At 38.4% G+C, this 20,299-nt stretch overlaps 1 protein-coding gene across 2 annotated transcripts in view; it reads right to left on the minus strand.

The window, feature by feature from the left end:
- Positions 1 to 20,299, minus strand: part of LOC126475114 (cytochrome P450 4g15-like) — a 145,376-nt gene that overhangs the window by 64,330 nt on the left and 60,747 nt on the right. For both annotated transcript variants that reach the window (XM_050102701.1, XM_050102699.1), the window contains exon 6: positions 7,019 to 7,088. In XM_050102701.1, the coding sequence (XP_049958658.1) occupies positions 7,019 to 7,088 (70 nt within the window). The remainder of the gene's footprint in view (positions 1 to 7,018; positions 7,089 to 20,299) is intronic.

Here is a 20,299-nt window from a genome sequence, read left to right on the forward strand (position 1 = left end):
GGAACATCAGCATCACCTGAAATACAGGTATCTAGAAAAATCAGTGGTGGCTAAGCACAGTTTGTTAAATAAACATAAGATTCTATTCAATGAAACAGGAATACTTGCTCATGCTTCAAACTACTGGGACTCTGTCATCAGGGAAGCAGTTTAAATTAGACTATGTGAAAATAATTTCAACAGAGACTCCGGATATGCACCCAGCAATTCATGGAAGCGTGCAGTTGATAAAGAAAGAGCGCAGAGGGAGACTTCCTACATTCCTCACAGTTCTACACCTATTGAGATGGATGGCACTGCAAGCAACGCTGGATAAAGTGCGCAAACAAAATCTATGGACATAGAGGCCGTCATCTCTGTATGCGCTGTTTTCACCATGACATTATCCAGCCAATGAGAAGCCATCCATTGCTTATAAAAGTGGAAGACTCACTGGTACACAACAGTCAGTTTTACCCCTGACAAAGATGACAGAGGTAGTCATCGAAAGCTTGGGATTTTATCCAAATTTGACGCAGCAAGTAAACCAAGAACTTTTTATGCATGAACCCAGAAGAAGTTACGAAAAAGTCAAGCATGCAGTAAATAAGGTTGGAAATGCAGTCATTGAGAAGCAGGTCAGAGGTAAGAAGATTTGGTTTAGGAATAAATCCATTGAGGCATTCGCCAAGGAGACATGGCTACAAGGTGCAGATTTTGCACAAGCCAAAGGATAGTCTGAAGAAGTACAGAGGACTACCTGAGCAACCCTGAGGAGAGAAAAGAGAATGTATGTCAGAGAAATGGCAGGAGAGGCTCAATAAGATTTCTTGAGGAAAGAGGCACAAAAGATGTACCATAAAGTTAACTTCTTAACAAGGGATACCAAAGCCACCAAAAATTTGTCCAGGACATTAATGGGAATATACTCATCAATGAGCTCCACATTTCTGAGAGATGGAAACAATACTTCACAGGGCTCCTCAATAGTGATGCATCTAAAGATGTTTTCGAATTTCAGTCTCCTGACATTGTAGATTTAAAACTTCATGGCAGATTAAAACTGTGTGCTGGACCAAGAGTCAAACTCAGGACCTTTGCCTTTCGCGGACAATTGCTCTACCAGCTGAGCTACCCAAGCAATACTCACGCCCAATCCTCACAGCTTTACTTCTGCCAGTACCTCATCTCCTACTCATTCTGGAAACATCCTCCAGGCTGCGGCTAAGCCATGTCTCTGCAATATCCTTTCTTCCAGGAGTGCTAGTTCTGCAAGGTTCACATTAGAGCTTCTGTGAAGTTTTGAAAGTAGGAGATGAGGTACTGGCAGAAGTAAAGCTGTGAGGATCGTCCATGAGTCATGCTTGAGTAGCTCAGATGGTAGAGCACTTGCCTGTGAAAGGCAAAGGTCCTGAGTTTGAGTCTTGGTCCGGCACACAGTTTTAATCTGCCAGGAAGTTCCATATCAGTGCACACTCCACTGCAGAGTGAAAATCTCACTCTGGATTGTAGCTTTAGATTACCCACAACCTACACTGGAGGAAATAAAGAATCAGATAATGAAGCTGAAGAAGGAAAAAAGTCCAGGAGAAGATGGAATATAGTCAGAAATCATTCAAACTGTAGGGGAGAGACTCCACAAGATTATCCACCAATTAATTCAGATGATTTGGATGTTGGAGGAGATCCCAGAAGACTGAAGACAGTGTTTATCAGCCCCATACACAAGAAAGGTGACAAAATGGAATGCATCAACTACAGAGGAATTGTCCTCCTGAATGTCTGCTATAAAATCTTGTCCAACTGCATCCTGGATAGAATTTGTTTTGCATTTTATTTATGATTTCCTCTACTTCAGTTGTATCTGTTTCATACATAAACACTGATTTTTGTACCTGGTAAGGAGTTTTGTAGTCATCAGTGTCAGAGGTCACACACATGTTACCTGAATTTATAAAGTGGGTATTAAAAATATTGCTGATCATATATGGATCTGAAATAATTGCAGTACATTATCAGTCATTAGTTGGATATTGATGACACTAGGCTTTGGTTTTCTGCTGATTTTCTCATTTACACAGTTCCATACTGATTTGCCTAAGTTATTTGAGGTAGAAATTTTTTTCTGTATAATTTTCTTTGTGTATACATTCAGTGCTTGTTTATAGGCTTTTCGACATGTTTGGTAGTTGTCTCTAGTTTATGTGTCCGGGAACTCTTTATATATTTTTCAAGTAATAAACATTTTCTTCTTCAGCTGTTTTACTTCTGAAGGAAGTCTTATACAGTTTTGAGTATATTTCTTTTTGAAAGTAACTGGACATGTTACATTGAAATGGGCAAAGCAAGTGTTATAAACATTATTCCATTTGTCTGCAACATTTTCTGCACAATATATATCATTCCATGTCTCAGACTTCAGTGTGGACTCCAACTTCTCTAAACATTTTTCATTTGTACATCTTATTTCCACCGGCTCATATGTACTTTGTGAATCGTACATATTCAGTATTTCCATTGTCTGGCAAATATGATCAGAGAGGTGAAGGTTTATTATATCAACTCTGCAGTTATCTAAGTTGGTGTAAAAGTGATCTATACAGCTAGAGGAGTCTTTAGTTAGTCTGGTTGGCCCATTAACTCTGTCTGACAAATTATAGCTGCACAGAATATCATTTACTTTTTCATAATTTTTAGTATACTTTGAGGAATCTGTATTAAAATCACCAGCTATAACAATACATATGTTCTTATATTTATTACATACAATTTCTATAATTTTTTCCATGTTTTGTAAGAAATTGTCCACAATACTACTAGGAGATATGTACAGACCTATAACAATCAGGGGCACTTTGTTCACCAACAGTTTTATTGCTGAAATTTCAAATGCCATTTCCACACTAAGTTCTATGCTAAAATCTAGTTTTGTGACATTTAGATGGTCTTTACAATATATGGCAACTCCCCCACTTTCTGTTTGACAGAAATTACTACTCAGAGTATAGTTGTCAAATTTAGTCATTGTAATTAAAGTATTAGACAATCCATGTTCTGTAAGATAACTACATCTGCATTTTCCTTACTTAGTGTTAACTGTAATTGTATGCACTTTTTGACTAGGTACTGAATGTTTCGATGTAACACTTTGGCAGATGAAGGCATAGCTCACCATTTGTAGCATAGTTGACAAGACTGATTGCGGACTTCTGGTACACAGCCAAGTGAAGGGTCTGAATCAGAGGCTCAGTTGGTTCTGTGACCAGTAGGCTGCAGATTCCTCAACTTGAACCATAGGATGGTTGAATTTCGGGTTCAGCTGAACAGGTCAGGAGTCAATTACATGCAGGTAGCAAGGACTGTGTGGCATGGCTTGAGCAGTTTTTTAGGTTAGAGGCTCTTGGGAAAATGCTAAAAGGGCTTAATTCTCAAAGGGTACAGGCTGAACAAAGGAATAACATAGATACGGGAACCATCGGTGTAACGGTTGTAAATTGTTGTAGCTGTATCGGAAAAGTACCAGAGCTCCATGCACTAATAGAAAGCACTGATGCTCAAATTGTTATAGGCACTGAGAGCTGGTTAAAGCTGAAGATAAGTCCAGCCAAAAATTTTTTTGAAAAATCTAACACTGTTCTGAAAGGACAGGCTAAACACAGTTGGTGGAGGCGTGTTTGTTGATGTTAGAAGTAGGTTATCTTGTTGTGAATTTGAAGTAGGTAATCCCCGTGAGTTAGTGTGTGCAGAGGTCATTCTTGCCAACTGGATCCTTTTACCAACCTCACAACTCAGACTACACAATTTCTGAAAGGTTCAAAGAAAACTTGAGTTTAATTTCAAAAATGTACCCGACTCATACAATTATAGTTGGCGATGACTTTAATTTACTCTAAATATGTTGGCAAAAATACCTGTTTAAATCCAGGGGTATGCATAAAACTTCATCTGAAATTGTGCTAAAAGCATTCTCTGAAAATTACTCTGAACAGTTAGTTCATGAGCCCATGGGAACAGTAAACAGTTGTGAAAACACTCTTGACCTCTTAGCAATGAATAATGCTAAGCTAATAACAAGCATCAAAATGTATTCAGGGATCAGTGAACACACAGTTGTTTTAGTGAGCTTAAATACTGTAACCTCTGAATCCTCCACAAATAAATAAAAAATGTACCTATATATACCTATTCAAAAAATAGATAAACATTCACTTGACACCATCCTTAGAGACAATCTCCACTCCATCCAAATTAACAATGTAGTTGTAGTCCAAATGTGGCTTGAATTCAATGAAATAGTAATGGCAGCAATTGAGAGATTTATACCAAGTAAATTAACAGATGACAGAGCTCATCCTCCTTGGTACACTATATGGGTCAGAACACTGTTGCAGAAACAATGAAAAAAAAACCATGCCAAATTTAAATGGATGCAAAAATCAAGCTCAAAATTTAGCGCAGACATTGATGCAAGATGCTTATAATAGTTTCCATAATGAAACTTTGTCTCGAAACTTGGCAGAAAATCCAAAGAGATTCTGGCTGTACGTGAAGTGTGCTAGCAGCAAGATGCAATCAATGCTTTCTCTGTGCAATAGCAGCGGAAATACTATAGACGACAGTGCTGCCAAAGCAGAGTTGCTAAACACAGCCTTCCAAAATTCCTTCCCCAAAGAAGACAAAGTAAATATTCTAGAATTTGAATCAAGAACAGCTGCCAACATGAGTAATGTAGAAGTAGATATCCTCAGAATAGTGAAGCAACTTAAATCACTTAACAAAAGCAAGTCTTCTGATCCAGTTAGGTTCCTTTCAGAGTATGATGATACAATAGCTCCATACTTAACAATCATATACAACTGTTCGCTCAAGGAAATATCTGTACCCAAAGACTGAAAGTCGCAAGGGTCACACCAATATTCAAGAAAGGAAGTAGGAGTAACCTGTTAACTACAGGCCCATATCATTAACTTTGATATGCAGCAGGATTTTGGAACATATATTGTGTCTGAACATTATGAATTACCACAAAGAGAATGGTTTACTGACACATAGTCAACACAGATTTAGAAAACATCATTCTTGTAAAACACAACTAGCTCTTTATTCACATGAAGTGTTGAGTGCTATTGAAAAGGAATTTCAAATTGATTCTGCATTTCTAGATTTCCAGAAGGCTTTTGACATTATACTACACAAGTGGCTTGTATTGAAATTGTGTGCTTATGGAATATCATCTCAGTTATTTGACTGGATTCGTGATTTCCTGTCAGAGAGATCACAGTTCATAGTAATTGATGGAAAGTTATCGAGTAAAACAGATGTGATTTCTGCATTCCCTGAGGTAGTGTTATACACCCTTTGCTGTTCCTTATCTACATAAACAATTTAGGAGACACTCTGAACAGTCATCAGGTTGTTTGCATTTATCATCTAATAAAATTATCAGAAGATCAAAACCAACTGCAACACAATTTAAAAAATATATCTGTATGGTGCAGAAATTGGCAATTGGCCCTAAGTAGTGAAAAGTGTGAGGTCATCCACATGAGCACTAAAATGAATCTCTTAAACTTTGGTTACATGACAAGTCAGTCAAATCTAAAGGCCATGAATTCAACTAAATACCAAGGAATTACAATTACAAACAACTTAAATTGGAAGGAACACATAGAAAATGTTGTGGGGAAGGCTAACCAATGACTGGTTTTATTGGCAGGACACTTAGAAAATGCAACAGATCTACTAAAGAGACTGCCTACACCACACTTGTCTGCTCTCTTTTAGAATATTGCTGTGCAGTGTGGGCTCCTTACCAGATAGGATTGACTGAGTACATCAAGAAAGTTTAAAGAAGGGCAGCATGTTTCATATTATTGCAAAATAGGGGAGGGAGTTTCACCGAAATTCTACCAGATTTGGGTTGGGCATCATTAAAACAAAGGCATTTTTCACTGCAGCAGAATCTTCTCATGAAATTTCAATCACAAATTTTCTCCTCTGAATGAGGAAATATTTTGTTGATACTGACCTTCATAGGGAGAAATGATCATCATAATAAAATAAGGGAAATCAGACTCACACAGAAAGATATAGGAGTTAATTATTTTCTGAGTGCTGTATGAGTTTGGTATAATAGAGAATTATTGTGAAGGTGGTTCAATGAACCCTCTGGCAGGCACTTCAATGTGATTTGCAGAGTATCGATGTAGATGTAAATGTAGAAAATGCATTGGGGTAGGTCATTTTTAAAATAGTATACCACTATTCAATAAGCACTTTGTATCATGTTCTTTATTTAAAAATCCTGCCATCCATTGCATTTTAACAATGTAATAACAACATAAGTTCTGAGTGTAACTTAATATATCCATTTCATGGTTTGTACTACACATCAGAAAATTGCCACACAGCCAAAATGGTGTAAAAGTGAAGAATACAAAATAAAATATATTGACTCAGATTTTTGTTGCAACTGGAAAAAAAGCTCAGTGTGCTCTCTTTTATAACTACAGCACAATATAGCTCTCACTCTTTAGAGAATAGTTGTAAAAAATAAATTGTCAGTGCTGCTTTAAGTGGAAGGATTGATTTAATATTATGGTTAAATAAAAGGAGTTAGTGGGTGGCACTATTAGTTCTAGAATATATGACAACTTAGTAGTTCTTTGTCATTATTAAGTGAACTCAAAGCACTGTAGGAAGAGTTCTTAATATATTATTAATGACCTGATGGTGATCATTATGCATACCATACATGAAATGTGAACTGAAGAGGTAAGAGACAACAGTCGTATTCCACTCTTAATATGGGTTAAAGCCCCAAAAATCTTTTTTGTGATGGTATATTTTGAAAAGACTTGCTGCAAGTATTTGTTTTCTGCACAAGCTTTTTTGGCAAATTTTAAAGATTGATATGTATTAACAATGTGACCTATTTGCTTCTGTAGTATGGAATGTACTTGTGGTAAGTATTATTGCGTCAGTATGTGGATACATAAAGTACTGATGTTATAACTCACAATTTGCAAATAGTACTCACTTCATTACGGCCATTGCATAATCATACCCTTCTCCATCTTGTGAAGTTCTCTTGACTCCCATTGCAGTCTCTGGAAAGAATTTAAAACTATGTCAATAAACTGTTATTGCTTTTGGTTGAAAAGTATCACAGTGAATAGCTTGTGGGAACAAGAGACTGACCAGTGAAATGCAGTGTTTATTCCTATGAACAGCAACTGTTTATGACAGTTGGATGTTTATTCTTTGTTTTTTCTTTATAGCTGTTATTTCCAAATGTAAGCTAATTAAATAACTGCCTCAAAGTATATGCAGGTTTGATTTCTGACCTACATAACTGCAGACATATGGTTTGTGATCTTGGAAAACAATTTATACTGGCAATTAACAATTTAGACTAGAGAGCAACAACAATAGTTTCTGATGTTATTCTACACCAACCTCATCAATAAGCATATCTCGCACTGAAGACGTTGCTTATCACATACTGCATGAAGTTACCTGAGCAGAGGCTTTCAGGAGTGCTATACCAGGAAAATGTCAGGGCAAAAACCCACTAGATTTAGGAGATTTTTGTGAGCAATAATGGACTGTAGTGTAATATCTAATGAGCTGTTGCTACATATCTGATGACAACAACTTCTGTCTCAAGTACGGCTGACGTTAACAGTATATGAGGAATGACCATTCAATAAATTACTGCAAATAGCTGATAGAGAATATGTCACATTGGAGTTAACTACTGTGACATACATAGCAGCGACAAATACTAGCGTCATAGTAGAAGGTGACAAACACGCATTGGAGTTTTGGAGGAGCCGATGCCGATTTATGCTGCCGAATTATGCTGCCGCATCTTACTGATAACACTGATGCAGACAGCCTATGGTCATCCCAATTACACCTAGAATGCAGAAAGGATGGCACATGGCACCCTTTTGGTGATTACCATAGGCTAAACATGAGTACAGTCCCAGAGATGTACCTGTTATATACTATCCAAGAATGTACCCATTCTCTGGTGGGTGCACAAGTTTTCTCAGTGTCGGATTGCCGGAAAGCTTACAATCAGATCCCAGTGGCACATACCAATATTGCAAAGTCAGCAATTATTACACCTTTCAACCTGTCTGAGTTTTTGTTTATGCTATCTGGGCTTAAAAATGCAGCCCAAACCTGGCAGAGATTCATTGAGAAAGTGTTACAGGGCTTGCCATTTTGCTTTGCACATTTAGACAACATATTAATATATTCATCTGATGTACAACTTCATGACAAGCATATACATGAAGTGCAGCAGAGGTTATGTAACTATGGAGTGGTTCTAAATGAAGGCAAGTGCAACATGCACAAAAGCGAGGTAACTTTCCTAGGCCACAAAGTCTTGGCCAATGGGATCTGATGATTTGCCCGAAAAGATTGCCACATTGCATATTCTACCAAAGCAAATTATCTATAAGAAACTTAGATGATTTTTAGGCATGGTAAATTTTTACTACCATCATTTGCTGGTAACAGCTGCCACCCAGGTACCAATAGCAGATGCGCTTGCAGGTAAGAATATCAAGGACAAGTGAATATTACATTGGACACCAGAAACAAGTATCGCTTTCAGCAAATTACAAGCCAGCCTTGAAGAGGCAGTGTTACTTGCCCATCCTGTCCTGTGTGCACCATTGAATATTGTGACAGATGCCAGACAGGTCACAATTGGAGCAGCACTACACAAAGAAGTGAAATGACATTGGCAGCCTTTGAGTTTTTTTTCCCTCCAAAGAAGCTACATCACAGACAGACCAAATGGAGTGCTTTTGATAGGGAGTGACTGGCAGTATATGAGAGTGTGAGACATTTTTGCCCTTACATTGAAGCCTGACCAGTGGCAGTTTTCACACATCATAAACCTACCATGTCAGCCTTCCACAACATCAGTGACAAATGTTCCCTATGGCAGTTCTGACATATCATGTTCATCAGTCAGTTCACTATGGATGTGCAGAGAACATAGTCACCGATTAATTTTCATGAGTGTGCAGCTTAGTCAGCATCTTAAATTATGACGTCCTTACCACAGCACAAGAGAGAGATCAAGGGTTGGAGAAATTACTAACAGATTCGCATACAGGATTGCAACTGGAGCAAACAGAAGTGCCAGGAAGCAAGATCAAAATATGGTGCAACTTATCACAACAGAGGCCACGGCCCTACATTATGCAGCAAGTCCGCAAAGTGACTTTTGACAGTATCCATGGCTTAGCACATTCAGAGGCAAACAGCACTGTCAAGTTGCTAAATGAGTGGTTTGTGTGGCCATCGATTAAAAAGGATGCCAACAATTGGAATCACTTGTGCTTTCAATGCCAGCATTGTAAAGTAGAATGACATGTTCGTGCAGAGGTCGGAAATTTTGCAGGTTCACTGGCAAGGTTTGGTCATGTTCACCTCAACATAGTGGGTCCACTTCCACCCTCAGAGGGTTATAAATACTCGCTTACAGCAGTGGATGGATGCACACAATGGGCAGTGGTTATACCAGTGGCAGATGTAGCAGCCGAGACAATAGCAAAGGACATTTTGGATGCCCCCTGCATATTACAACAGATCAGGGGTGACAGTTCAGATCTAATCTGTTCAATGAACACCTACATCACAGGTGCTCTGCACTTTAAAGGGGGAGCTGTGTGGGAACAAGAGACCAAACAGTGAAGTGCGTTGTTTATTCTTTGAAAGAGTAACTGATCATCTGAGTTGGATGTTTATTCTTTGTTTTTCTTTAGAACTGTTCCATCCAACTGTAAGCTAACTAAATAAATATCTTGAAGGATATGTGAGTTTGATTTCTGATCTAAAAGCTTTTATGTAACAAAAATTTCTATATTATTTTAAAACTGCATATCTAAGCTAACAAATACTTTGTAGCTACTTTTATACCTAAACTTTAGAATTTTTGTTATTTTTATAAACATATTTCATTGATCCTTTCATGTTTGTGATATGACAGAATGTGGAAGAAGTCAAAAATACATAAATCCAAATTACGCAGAACTTATAACAAGGAACTATACAGCTAATTTACAAAAGCAGTTCCAGGGAAAATAAAAGTGTAACACTAGAACAACAGCAGAAGCAAAGTGAAAAACAGACAACAAAGCATGCATAGTACAAGAATTAGCTCAGATTGTACAACAAAAGTAACAAACAAAGAATAAAAATACATGCATAAAATGTTTTATATGTTGTTGTTGTGGTCTTCAGTCCAGAGACTGGTTTGATGCAGCTCTCCATGCTACTCTATCCTGTGCAAGCTTCTTCATCTCCCAGTACCTACTGCAACCTACATCCTTCTGAATCTGCTTAGTGTATTCATCTCTTGGTCTCCCCCTACGATTTTTACCCTCCACGCTGCCCTCCAATACTAAATTGGTGATCCCTTGATGCCTCAGAACATGTCCTACCAACCGATCCCTTCTTCTGGTCAAGTTGTGCCACAAACTTCGCTTGTCCCCAATCCTATTCAATACTTCCTCATTAGTTATGTGATCTACCCATCTAATCTTCAGCATTCTTCTGTAGCACCACATTTCGAAAGCTTCTATTCTCTTCTTGTCCAAACTATTTACCGTCCATGTTTCACTTCCATACATGGCTACACTCCATATAAATACTTTCAGAAATGACTTCCTGACACTTAAATCTATACTCGATATTAACAAATTTCTTTTCTTCAGAAACGCTTTCCTTGCCATTGCCAGTCTGCACTTTATATCCTCTCTACTTCGACCATCATCAGTTATTTTGCTCCCCAAATAGCAAAACTCCTTTACTACTTTAAGTGTCTCATTTCCTAATCTAATACCCTCAACATCACCCGACTTAATTCAATTACATTCCATTATCCTCATTTTGCTTTTATTGATGTTCATCTTATATCCTCCCTTCAAGACACCACCCATTCCATTCAACTGCTCTTCCAAGTCCTTTGCTGTCTCTGACAGAATTATAATGTCATCGGTGAACCTCAAAGTTTTTATTTCTTCTCCATGGATTTTAATACCTACTCCGAATTTTTCTTTTGTTTCCTTTACTGCTCGCTCAATATACAGATTGAATAACATCGGGGAGAGGCTACAACCCTGTCTTACTCCCTTCCCAACCACTGCTTCCCTTTCATGTCCCTCGATTCTTATAACTGCCATCTGGTTTCTGTACAAATTGTAAATAGCCTTTCGCTCCCTGTATTTTACCCCTGCCACCTTTAGAATTTGAAAGAGAGTATTCCAATCAACATTGTCAAAAGCTTTCTCTAAGTCTACAAATGCTAGAAACGTAGGTTTGCCTTTCCTTAATCTTTCTTCTAAGATAAGTCGTAAGGTCAGTATTGCCTCATGTGTTCCAGTATTTCTACGGAATCCAAACTGATCTTTCCCGAGGTCAGCTTCTACTAGTTTTTCCATTCGTCTGTAAAGAATTCGTGTTAGTATTTTGCAGCTGTGGCTTATTAAACCTGTTGTTTGGTAATTTTCACATCTGTCAACACCTGCTTTCTTGGGGGATTGGAATTATCATATTCTTCTTGAAGTCTGAGGGTATTTCGCCTGTCTCATACATCTTGCTCACCAGATGGTAGAGTTTTGTCAGAACTGGCTCTCCCAAGGTCGTCAGTAATTCCAATGGAACGTTGTCTACTCCGGGGGCCTTGTTTTGACTCAGGTCTTTCAGTGCTCTGTCAAACTCTTCACGCAGTATCGTATCTCCCGTTTCATCTTCATCTACATCCTCTTCCATTTCCATAATATTGTCCTCAAGTACATCGCCCTTGTATAGACGCTCTATATACTCCTTCCACCTTTCTGCTTTCCCTTCTTTGCTTAGAACTGGGTTTCCATCTGAACTCTTGATGTTCATACAAGTGGTTCTCTTATCTCCAAAGGTCTCTTTAATTTTCCTGTAGGCAGTATCTATCTTACCCCTAGTGAGATAAGCCTCTACATCCTTACATTTGTCCTCTAGCCATCCCTGCTTAGCCATTTTGCACTTCCTGTCGATCTCATTTTTGAGATGTTTGTATTCCTTTTCGCCTGCTTCATTTACTGCATTTTTATATTTTCTCCTTTCATCAATTAAATTCAGTATTTCTTCTGTCACCCAAGGATTTCTACTAGCCCTCGTCTTTTTACCTACTTGATCCTCTGCTGCCTTCACTACTTCATCCCTCAAAGCTACCCATTCTTCTTCTACTGTATTTCTTTCCCCCGTTTCTGTCAATTGTTCCCTTATGCTCTCCCTGAAACTCTGTACAACCTCTGGTTTAGTCAGTTTATCCAGGTCCCATCTCCTTGAATTCCCACCTTTTTGCAGTTTCTTCAGTTTAATCTACAGGTCATAGCCAATAGATTGTGGTCAGAGTCCACATCTGCCCCTGGAAATGTCTTACAATTTAAAACCTGGTTCCTAAATCTCTGTCTTACCATTATATAATCTATCCGATACCTTTTAGTATCTCCCCAGGGTTCTTCCATGTATACAACCTTCTATCATGATTCTTAAACCAAGTGTTAGCTATGATTAAGTTGTGCTCTGTGCAAAATTCTACCAGGCGGCTTCCTCTTTCATTTCTTAGCCCCAATCCATATTCACCTACTATGTTTCCTTCTCTCCCTTTTAGGCCGGCCGGAGTGGCCGAGCGGTTAAAGGCGCTACAGTCTGGAACCGCGCGACCGCTACAGTCGCAGGTTCGAATCCTGCCTCGGGCATGGATGTTTGTGATGTCCTTAGGTTAGTTAGGTTTAAGTAGTTCTAAGTTCTAGGGGACTTACGACCACAGCAGTTGAGTCCCATAGTGCTCAGAGCCATTTGAACCATTTCTCTCCCTTTTCCTACACTCGAATTCCAGTCACCCATGTGTTTATAAACCTCTGTTTAAATATTCATCTAATGAATAAAAAGTTTTATCAAGTAAATACATTCTTTATATTATTTTTAAATAATGCAGAGTGACCTGCATATGCCTTTTATGCTATTTGACTGTGAATTAAATATTTTAATACTGGAACACTGCACTCCTTTCTGTACTGAGGTTAGATTTTTGAAATCACAGTGGAGGTCAGCCATCCTCATATTGTGATTAAGGTACATGAAATCAGTTTCATAGTGCACTGGACTTTCAGCCAAGGAGTTCACACTGGAATAAATACAGCATATTAGGGAGTAGCGGTAAGCATCACAACTTTCTCACAAATATTATGACAGGAGATTTTTGGGAACTCTGTACATAATTTGGACAATATTTTGAACATAATTCCATAGCACATAATAGGGTAGAAGTATCCAAAGCAACTAGATTTTATGACATCAATTTTTCCAATATAAGAGATTGTCATTATGGCAAAAGTTGTCGAGAAGAACCTTTTATGATCTGTAGGACCTGATTTCCTATATAACACAGTTATTTTTATGGATGCCTAACAATGTGGAGCAGTACACCCTTTGTATTTGGCCACTTGCATGTATAACAGGTATCTCCTGTGGGATTTTGTGATTAGAGGTGTGCTGGATGTAGCTAGTTTTGCTCATGCTTACTGAAAGTAAGTCTGCTTTGAACTAGGTCAGGATTTCTAAGAGTAATTTGTTAATGTCAGTCCCTACATAATTTTAATGTTTTTGTTGTTTATCAGAAGGCTATCACTGTCGGCAAACAGTAAATACAGTTGTTCTGTATGACAAAACGTAAGTCATTGCTACTCATTGCATAGAGGAGATAATGACTGACAGAAAAGTACAATGAAAAGAATGTTAGAAATATTCAGATTTTTGACAAATCCTTCATCAGAAGCAAAACATCACACTCATTACAAGTGAAACTCACACACACATGGCCAATGTCACCTCTGGATGCTAAGCCTCCATTTACATATGGAGCACAGGCAGAATGGTTGTTTGAATGCCTATGTGTGTGCAATAATCATTCTAATCTTAGCTTCATGACCCCTATGTGAGCGATACATAGGGGTTGTAGTACATTCCTACAGTAATCATTTAAAGCTGGTTCCTGAAACTTTGTTACATTTTATCATGTTAGTTTATGTCTATTTTCAAGAGTTTTCCAGTTCAAGTCCTTCATTATCTCTGTGACACTGATAATATTCTTCTCAGGTGTGTAGCTGGATCATACCATCATCTTGACACAATATTTCTGCGGTCCAACTGGGCACCATCTTCAGGTGAGAGTGCTGGTACACGATCCTGCTGGAACTGACTTCTCAGCGCAAGCGGCAGACCCTATATAGGCCGCAGAATGCCCACAACACATTTTGATCATCGGAATAATTTTTAATTTTTGATAGCGATATCTCGATTTCACCTGTTTCCACCACTGGTGGCGCGGTATGTTTACTTACGCTAGAGGACAGTTTGGCACCTTCTCGTGCATGCGTTGTGGGACTTCTGCAGCCTATATAGGGGCCGCCGCTTGTGCTGAGAAGTCAGTTCCAGTGAGATCGTGTACCAGGACTCTCACCTGAAGGCGGCGGCCAGTTGGACCATGGAAATATTGTGTCAAGATGATGTTATGATCTGGCTGCACACCGGAGAAGAATATTATCAATTATTATGCCAGGAAAGCCTTCATAATCACATCTCTGTGACACTCCTTCAAGAGTTAAAGAAACCTGTGACCATTCTAGCTGCCCTTCACTGTCTAAGTTCAATTCCCTGTTAGTCCTATCAGAATTGGGCCCCACATACTTGAGCAATATTTTAGAGCCGATCATTGAGTGATTTGTAAGCAATCTCCTTTGAAGACTGAATCACTTCCCCTTTATTGTACCAATAAACAAAAGTCTAACACCTGCTTTACCCATGACTTAACCTATGTGATCATTTCATTTCACATCCCTACAAAGTGTTACATCCAGGTACTTGTATGAGTTGGCCGATTCCAAGAGTGACTCACTGATATTATAGTCATAGGATACTATGCTTTTTTGTTTTGTGAAGTGCAAAATTTAACATTTCTAAACATTTGGTGTAAGCTGCCAATCTCTGCATCACTTTGAAATCTTATCAAGATCTGACTGAATATTTATGCAGCTTCTTTCAGATAGTTCTTCATTATAGATAATGGATCATCTGCAAAAAAGCCTGATTTTACTGTTAACATTGTCTGAAAAGTCATTAACATACAACATGAACAGCAAGGGTCTGAACACACTTCCCTGGGGCACATCTGAAGTTACTTCTACATCTGATGATGACTCTCCATTCAAGATAACATGCGGTCTTCAATCCAGTCACAAATTTAAAATGATACCTCATACGATTATACTTTTGACAATAAGCATATGTACGGTACTGAGTCAAATGATTTGTGGAAGTCAAGAAATACTGCATCTACCTGGTTGTCTTGATCCAAAGCTTTCAGTATGTCAAGTGAGAAAAGTGCAAATTGGGTTTCACATGATTGATTATTTCGAAATCCATGCTGCTTGGCATTGAGGAGGTCATTCTGTTCAAGATACCTCATTATGTTTGAGCTCAGAATATGTTCAAAGATTGTAAAACAAATCAATGTCAAGAGTATTGGACAGATCACTTCTACTACCCTTCTTGTAGGCAGGTAAGACCTGTGCCTTTTTCCAAGAACTGGGCACAGTGTGTTTGTTTGAGGAATCTGCAATAGATTATAGTTAGATGAGAGGGTAACTCTGCCACAAATTCAGTATAGAGTCTGACAGGGATTCCATTGGGCCTGGAGCTTTGTTCTGTTTTAATGATGTCAGCTGTTTCTCCAACACCACTGACACTAATATTTATTTCATTTATCATATCAATGTGGTAGGGGTGGGGTAGACAGTGGGGAGGATATTTCTCATTTCAGGGCATGATAAGAGGTAGTCAAAACCCTTGCAGAGAATGTGCTTCAGTTGCTATGTTCCTGGGTAGTACTGAGTCATGAAAGGAGCACTTCTTTGTGGACAGACAATTGGTAGATGGAGGACGGTAGAGGACTTGGGAAACAAGACAATGGAGCTGTGCTTCTGGACAAGGTTCAGGGTAGTTTCGACCTGTAAAGACTTTAGTGAGATCCTTGGATTAGTATTGTTATGCCAATTCTGGAACACTTCTTGATGCATATATACAAACAGTATACATATATGAACCACATCCATGTCACAAGCCAAGCCCCTTTCTATGATATTATCATGTCCGTCCCCTCTCCTAAGCCATGCCTCTTTCTTGGACATATACATCTCAGTAAGTTTTTACACCAACACATACATAGTTAGATCTCCCAATCACAGCCCAGTATTTTAGCAACTAATCATATTTTTTTCAGCTTCTTCTTAAACCACATCCCCTCGGCCCAATCAGTAAGCTTATAAGGGAACACACACATACTTGGATCTCCCATTCACAGGCCAGTATTTTTGTAGCAAATCACATTTTTTGAGCATCTTCTTCTACATCTACAACTGCGTACATACTCCATAAGCTACTACATTGATAGTATCTTGTACCACTACAAGTAATTTACTTTCCTATCCAGTTGCAAATAGATTGAGGCAAAAATGACTGACAGTATATCTCTGTACAGGGCTAATTTCTCTTATCTTCATGACCTTATGTGAAATGCATGTTAACAACAGCAGAATTGTTCATCAGTCAGCCATTTTTCCTTAAATCTTCTTAACAGTGCCTCAAAAAGGAATACTGTTTTCCCTTCATAGTCCCATTTGAGTTCATGAAGCATCTCTGAAATATTTGCATGCTGGTTGAACCTACTGGCAACAAATCTTGCAGCACGTCTTTGATATCTTCCTTTAATCTGACCCAGTGTTGATTTCACAGACTCCTGCAGTATTCAAGATTGGGTTGCACTATTTTACTATGCACAGTATACTTTATAAATGAGCTAAATTTTCCTAAAATTCTCCCAATAAACCAAAGATGACCATTCACCTTTCCTACTATTGTCCTTACGTACTAATTCCATTTCCTATTCTCTGCAATGTTACACCTAAATTCTAATTGGTGTGATGGCTGGCAGCTTGCTCTAAATTTATAAAAATGTAAGTTAATGCAGGTGAGAACAATCCTGTAACATTGAAACACAGCATTAGGTACACTCCTTGTCTCCACATGCCACAACTAGCTTTTGACAATCACATGTAGACATTACAGATTGGCTGTTTCATTTACAAAGTTCAGTTTATTTGGATACTTCATACCATGACACTGAGATGACGGCTCAGAGTTGGCTATTTAGATGTTTAGATTATGCAATTCAGGTCATTCTGATTCTTTTGAAGAGGGTGCCAATTTATGCAATTTGAGAGAAGCTTATATTGTTTTTTTTTTTTTTTTTTTTTTTTGAACAGCACACCAATTCATGCAATTTAGACTGTTGAGACATTTTCGATCATATTGCCAATTTATGCAATTTAGGGATATTGCCATACAGCTAGCCAGAGTAAAAACATTTTTCCACTAGAAATGACTTAAGATTATGTTTTAAAAAATTTCTATGTTGCTGCGATTTTAAATCACTGGGTAGGCTGTTATATAGCTCAACTGTTATCTGTGATACACTTTTTTGGTACAGTCATGGTCACTGCATCTACAGTGACAAGAAATTCCTTTTCACATATACCAAGGGTCTCACTGAGGTCTTCATAGACCAAAGTTACCTCCAAACCTTGTATAGAAATTTACTTCTCATGTCTTATCTCACCTGTCACCTATCATTCCCCACAGCTCCACTGTCCAGCCATAAAGGAGCACTCCCCTCACATGACTCAATACCACCCAGGACAGGAGCAACAGAATCACAATTTCCACCAGGATTTTGACTATCACTCATTGTGTCCTGAAATGAGAAATACTATCCTCACTATCCACCCCACCCCTTCCACTGTGTCACTGTCCACCTGAGCTAAGCAATATCCTTGTCATCACTAATTCACCCCTTGTGCTAATCTCTTGCCTCATGGCTCATATCACTGCAATAGACTGGACATAAGACAAGTCGCATCCATCTTCCCACTACCACCAACTCTAGTCAAGTCACAGGTACCTCCTGTACTACCAAAGGCAGGGCCACCTGTGAGAGCAACCATGTGATCTACTGCCTCAGTTGCAACTTGTGAAGGGACACCCTCCTCTAGCATTACTTTTCCTGAACAAAGGCAGTCGATACCAGAACTAATTTTCAAATTTTGGACAAGTCAATATTATCTCAACTGTTTATCTCAAAAATTTCATATAATTTTATACACAATAGGTATATTTCAAGCTTAGAACTATGAAACTGAATTACTTTATTTTCCCTGTTACAACTGATACGTAATAGCTCTGTATGTACAGTTAAAATTATTTTTTATTAGGAACATTTGGCACATTTAAAATTTCTATTATTAATTACACAATCTGGTACTGTTTATTATGTTTATTTCTGGATTCATTTATAAATTAATCAAAATTCATTTGTCAAGAAAATTTGTAAACCGTTTGGAAATATTACTACCACAGAGTGAGGAAGTAGTAGTGGGCACACCTCTGATGTGATCGGATATGTTTTTGTATTTTGGAAGAACGATGTAATTTCGGCTTCGTTAATGTTAAAAAATTCAAAAGACAGTGTGATATAGTAAAATGTGACACAAATAAACATAAAAAAATCTGTATAGGCACTCTCAAATTTCTTTATGTCAATTGGAACATAAGAACCTAAAATGTAAAAATTTCAGCTTCACGAATAAAATCCCTAGACATGAAGAACTCGAGCCAGCTATGAGAGGAAAGATAAGTGAACAGTTTATTGTAAATCTTACTCCTCTTGAATTTTCTGAAATGACTTTACCATTACTGACAATAGTGACAAAAAAGGAGGGAGGGGTGGATTAGAAACTGCTGTGTCACATTCTACGTGAGCATGACAACCAACAAGCTGCTTCTCTGTGTGAATGGTCACCCTCACACTGTACCCAAGCGACAGCTGGATCACACAGTTGATGAATATGCCATCCAACACAATGTGCTACACTATAGTGACTGCTTCACAGTTTGTGCCATGTGGTTTCTTTCCACCAACACCTTCTTCCCTGAACTGCACACATGTAAACTCTCCTGCAACATATCCTTTGTTCCCATAATCCCATAGCCTCACAGGTCCCTATTGTTACCTGTTTCCCTGTTTCTATTCCAATACTACACATGCCTTTTATCCCATCAAAACACCTACAGAACTCTTTTCCATGCTCTGATTCTCTCCTCATCCATTTATCCACCCAATGCAGTCTCCTGATGCTGCAACCAGCAGCTCTATCCTGTCTTCACCAAATCCACTCACGCCCCCACAAGCAGCACTAGCATCTACCCCCACCTCCATCTTGATATCCCTTTCCTGCCCAGCCTCATGCTTCTTTCATATCCCCAATACCCACCCTAATGAGATTGTTGCTCACCTCAGATGCACTCCCAGCTGAGCCTTAGCCTCTGTGGCTATGAGTATGCGAGTTGTGCTTGTGTGAATGTGTGTGACTTTTCTAGTTCTGATGAAGAACTTTGCCTGGAAGCAGTTGTTTTAATTGGGCCTGTCTGCATGGAGCATAGCACTCTATCCTTTCTGTATTGTTGTTAGTCTATCCCAAACTTTCCATTGTTAGAAAGGAATGTCATTTATACACTGATGGAAACAAATCATAACACCAAAAAATAATTACTGTGGAGTAATGAAATTTCAGGAATACATTTGTCTAGGTAACATATTTAAGAGATTAACATTGCAAGAAAACAAGTTAAAGTAAGTGTGAGATAAGTCATTGCAAATGTTAAATGCTGGTACATTAATAATCAGTCTTAATCGCACTTATTATTATTATTATTATTATTATTATTATTATACTGCCAACCGGTTTCAACCCGACATAGGGGTCATCTTCTGGGCATTTACACCACTGGTCAACTGCTGGTGGTGTCACTCCTGTCTACATAATGGCAGGAAACTATTTTTGTGTCTGTAGGAGAAAATTGTTGATGGAAATTTCATGAGAAGATCTTGCTGCCTTTGTTTTAATAATTACGACCTCAGTGTGTGTATCATGTAAATGGCAGTCTCTCCCTTATTCCACAATAACACAAAATGAGCTGCCCTCCTTTAAACTTTTTTGATGTCGTCCATCAACCCTGTCTCATGCAAATCTCACAAAGCACAGCAGTATTCCAGAAGAGGACAGACAAGTGTAGTATAGTCAATCTATTTACTAGATCTGTTACATTTTCTGAGTGTTCTGGCATTAAATCACAA

The sequence above is a fragment of the Schistocerca serialis genome, chromosome 4 (assembly GCF_023864345.2).
Source record: "Schistocerca serialis cubense isolate TAMUIC-IGC-003099 chromosome 4, iqSchSeri2.2, whole genome shotgun sequence".
Taxonomy (NCBI): domain Eukaryota; kingdom Metazoa; phylum Arthropoda; class Insecta; order Orthoptera; family Acrididae; genus Schistocerca; species Schistocerca serialis.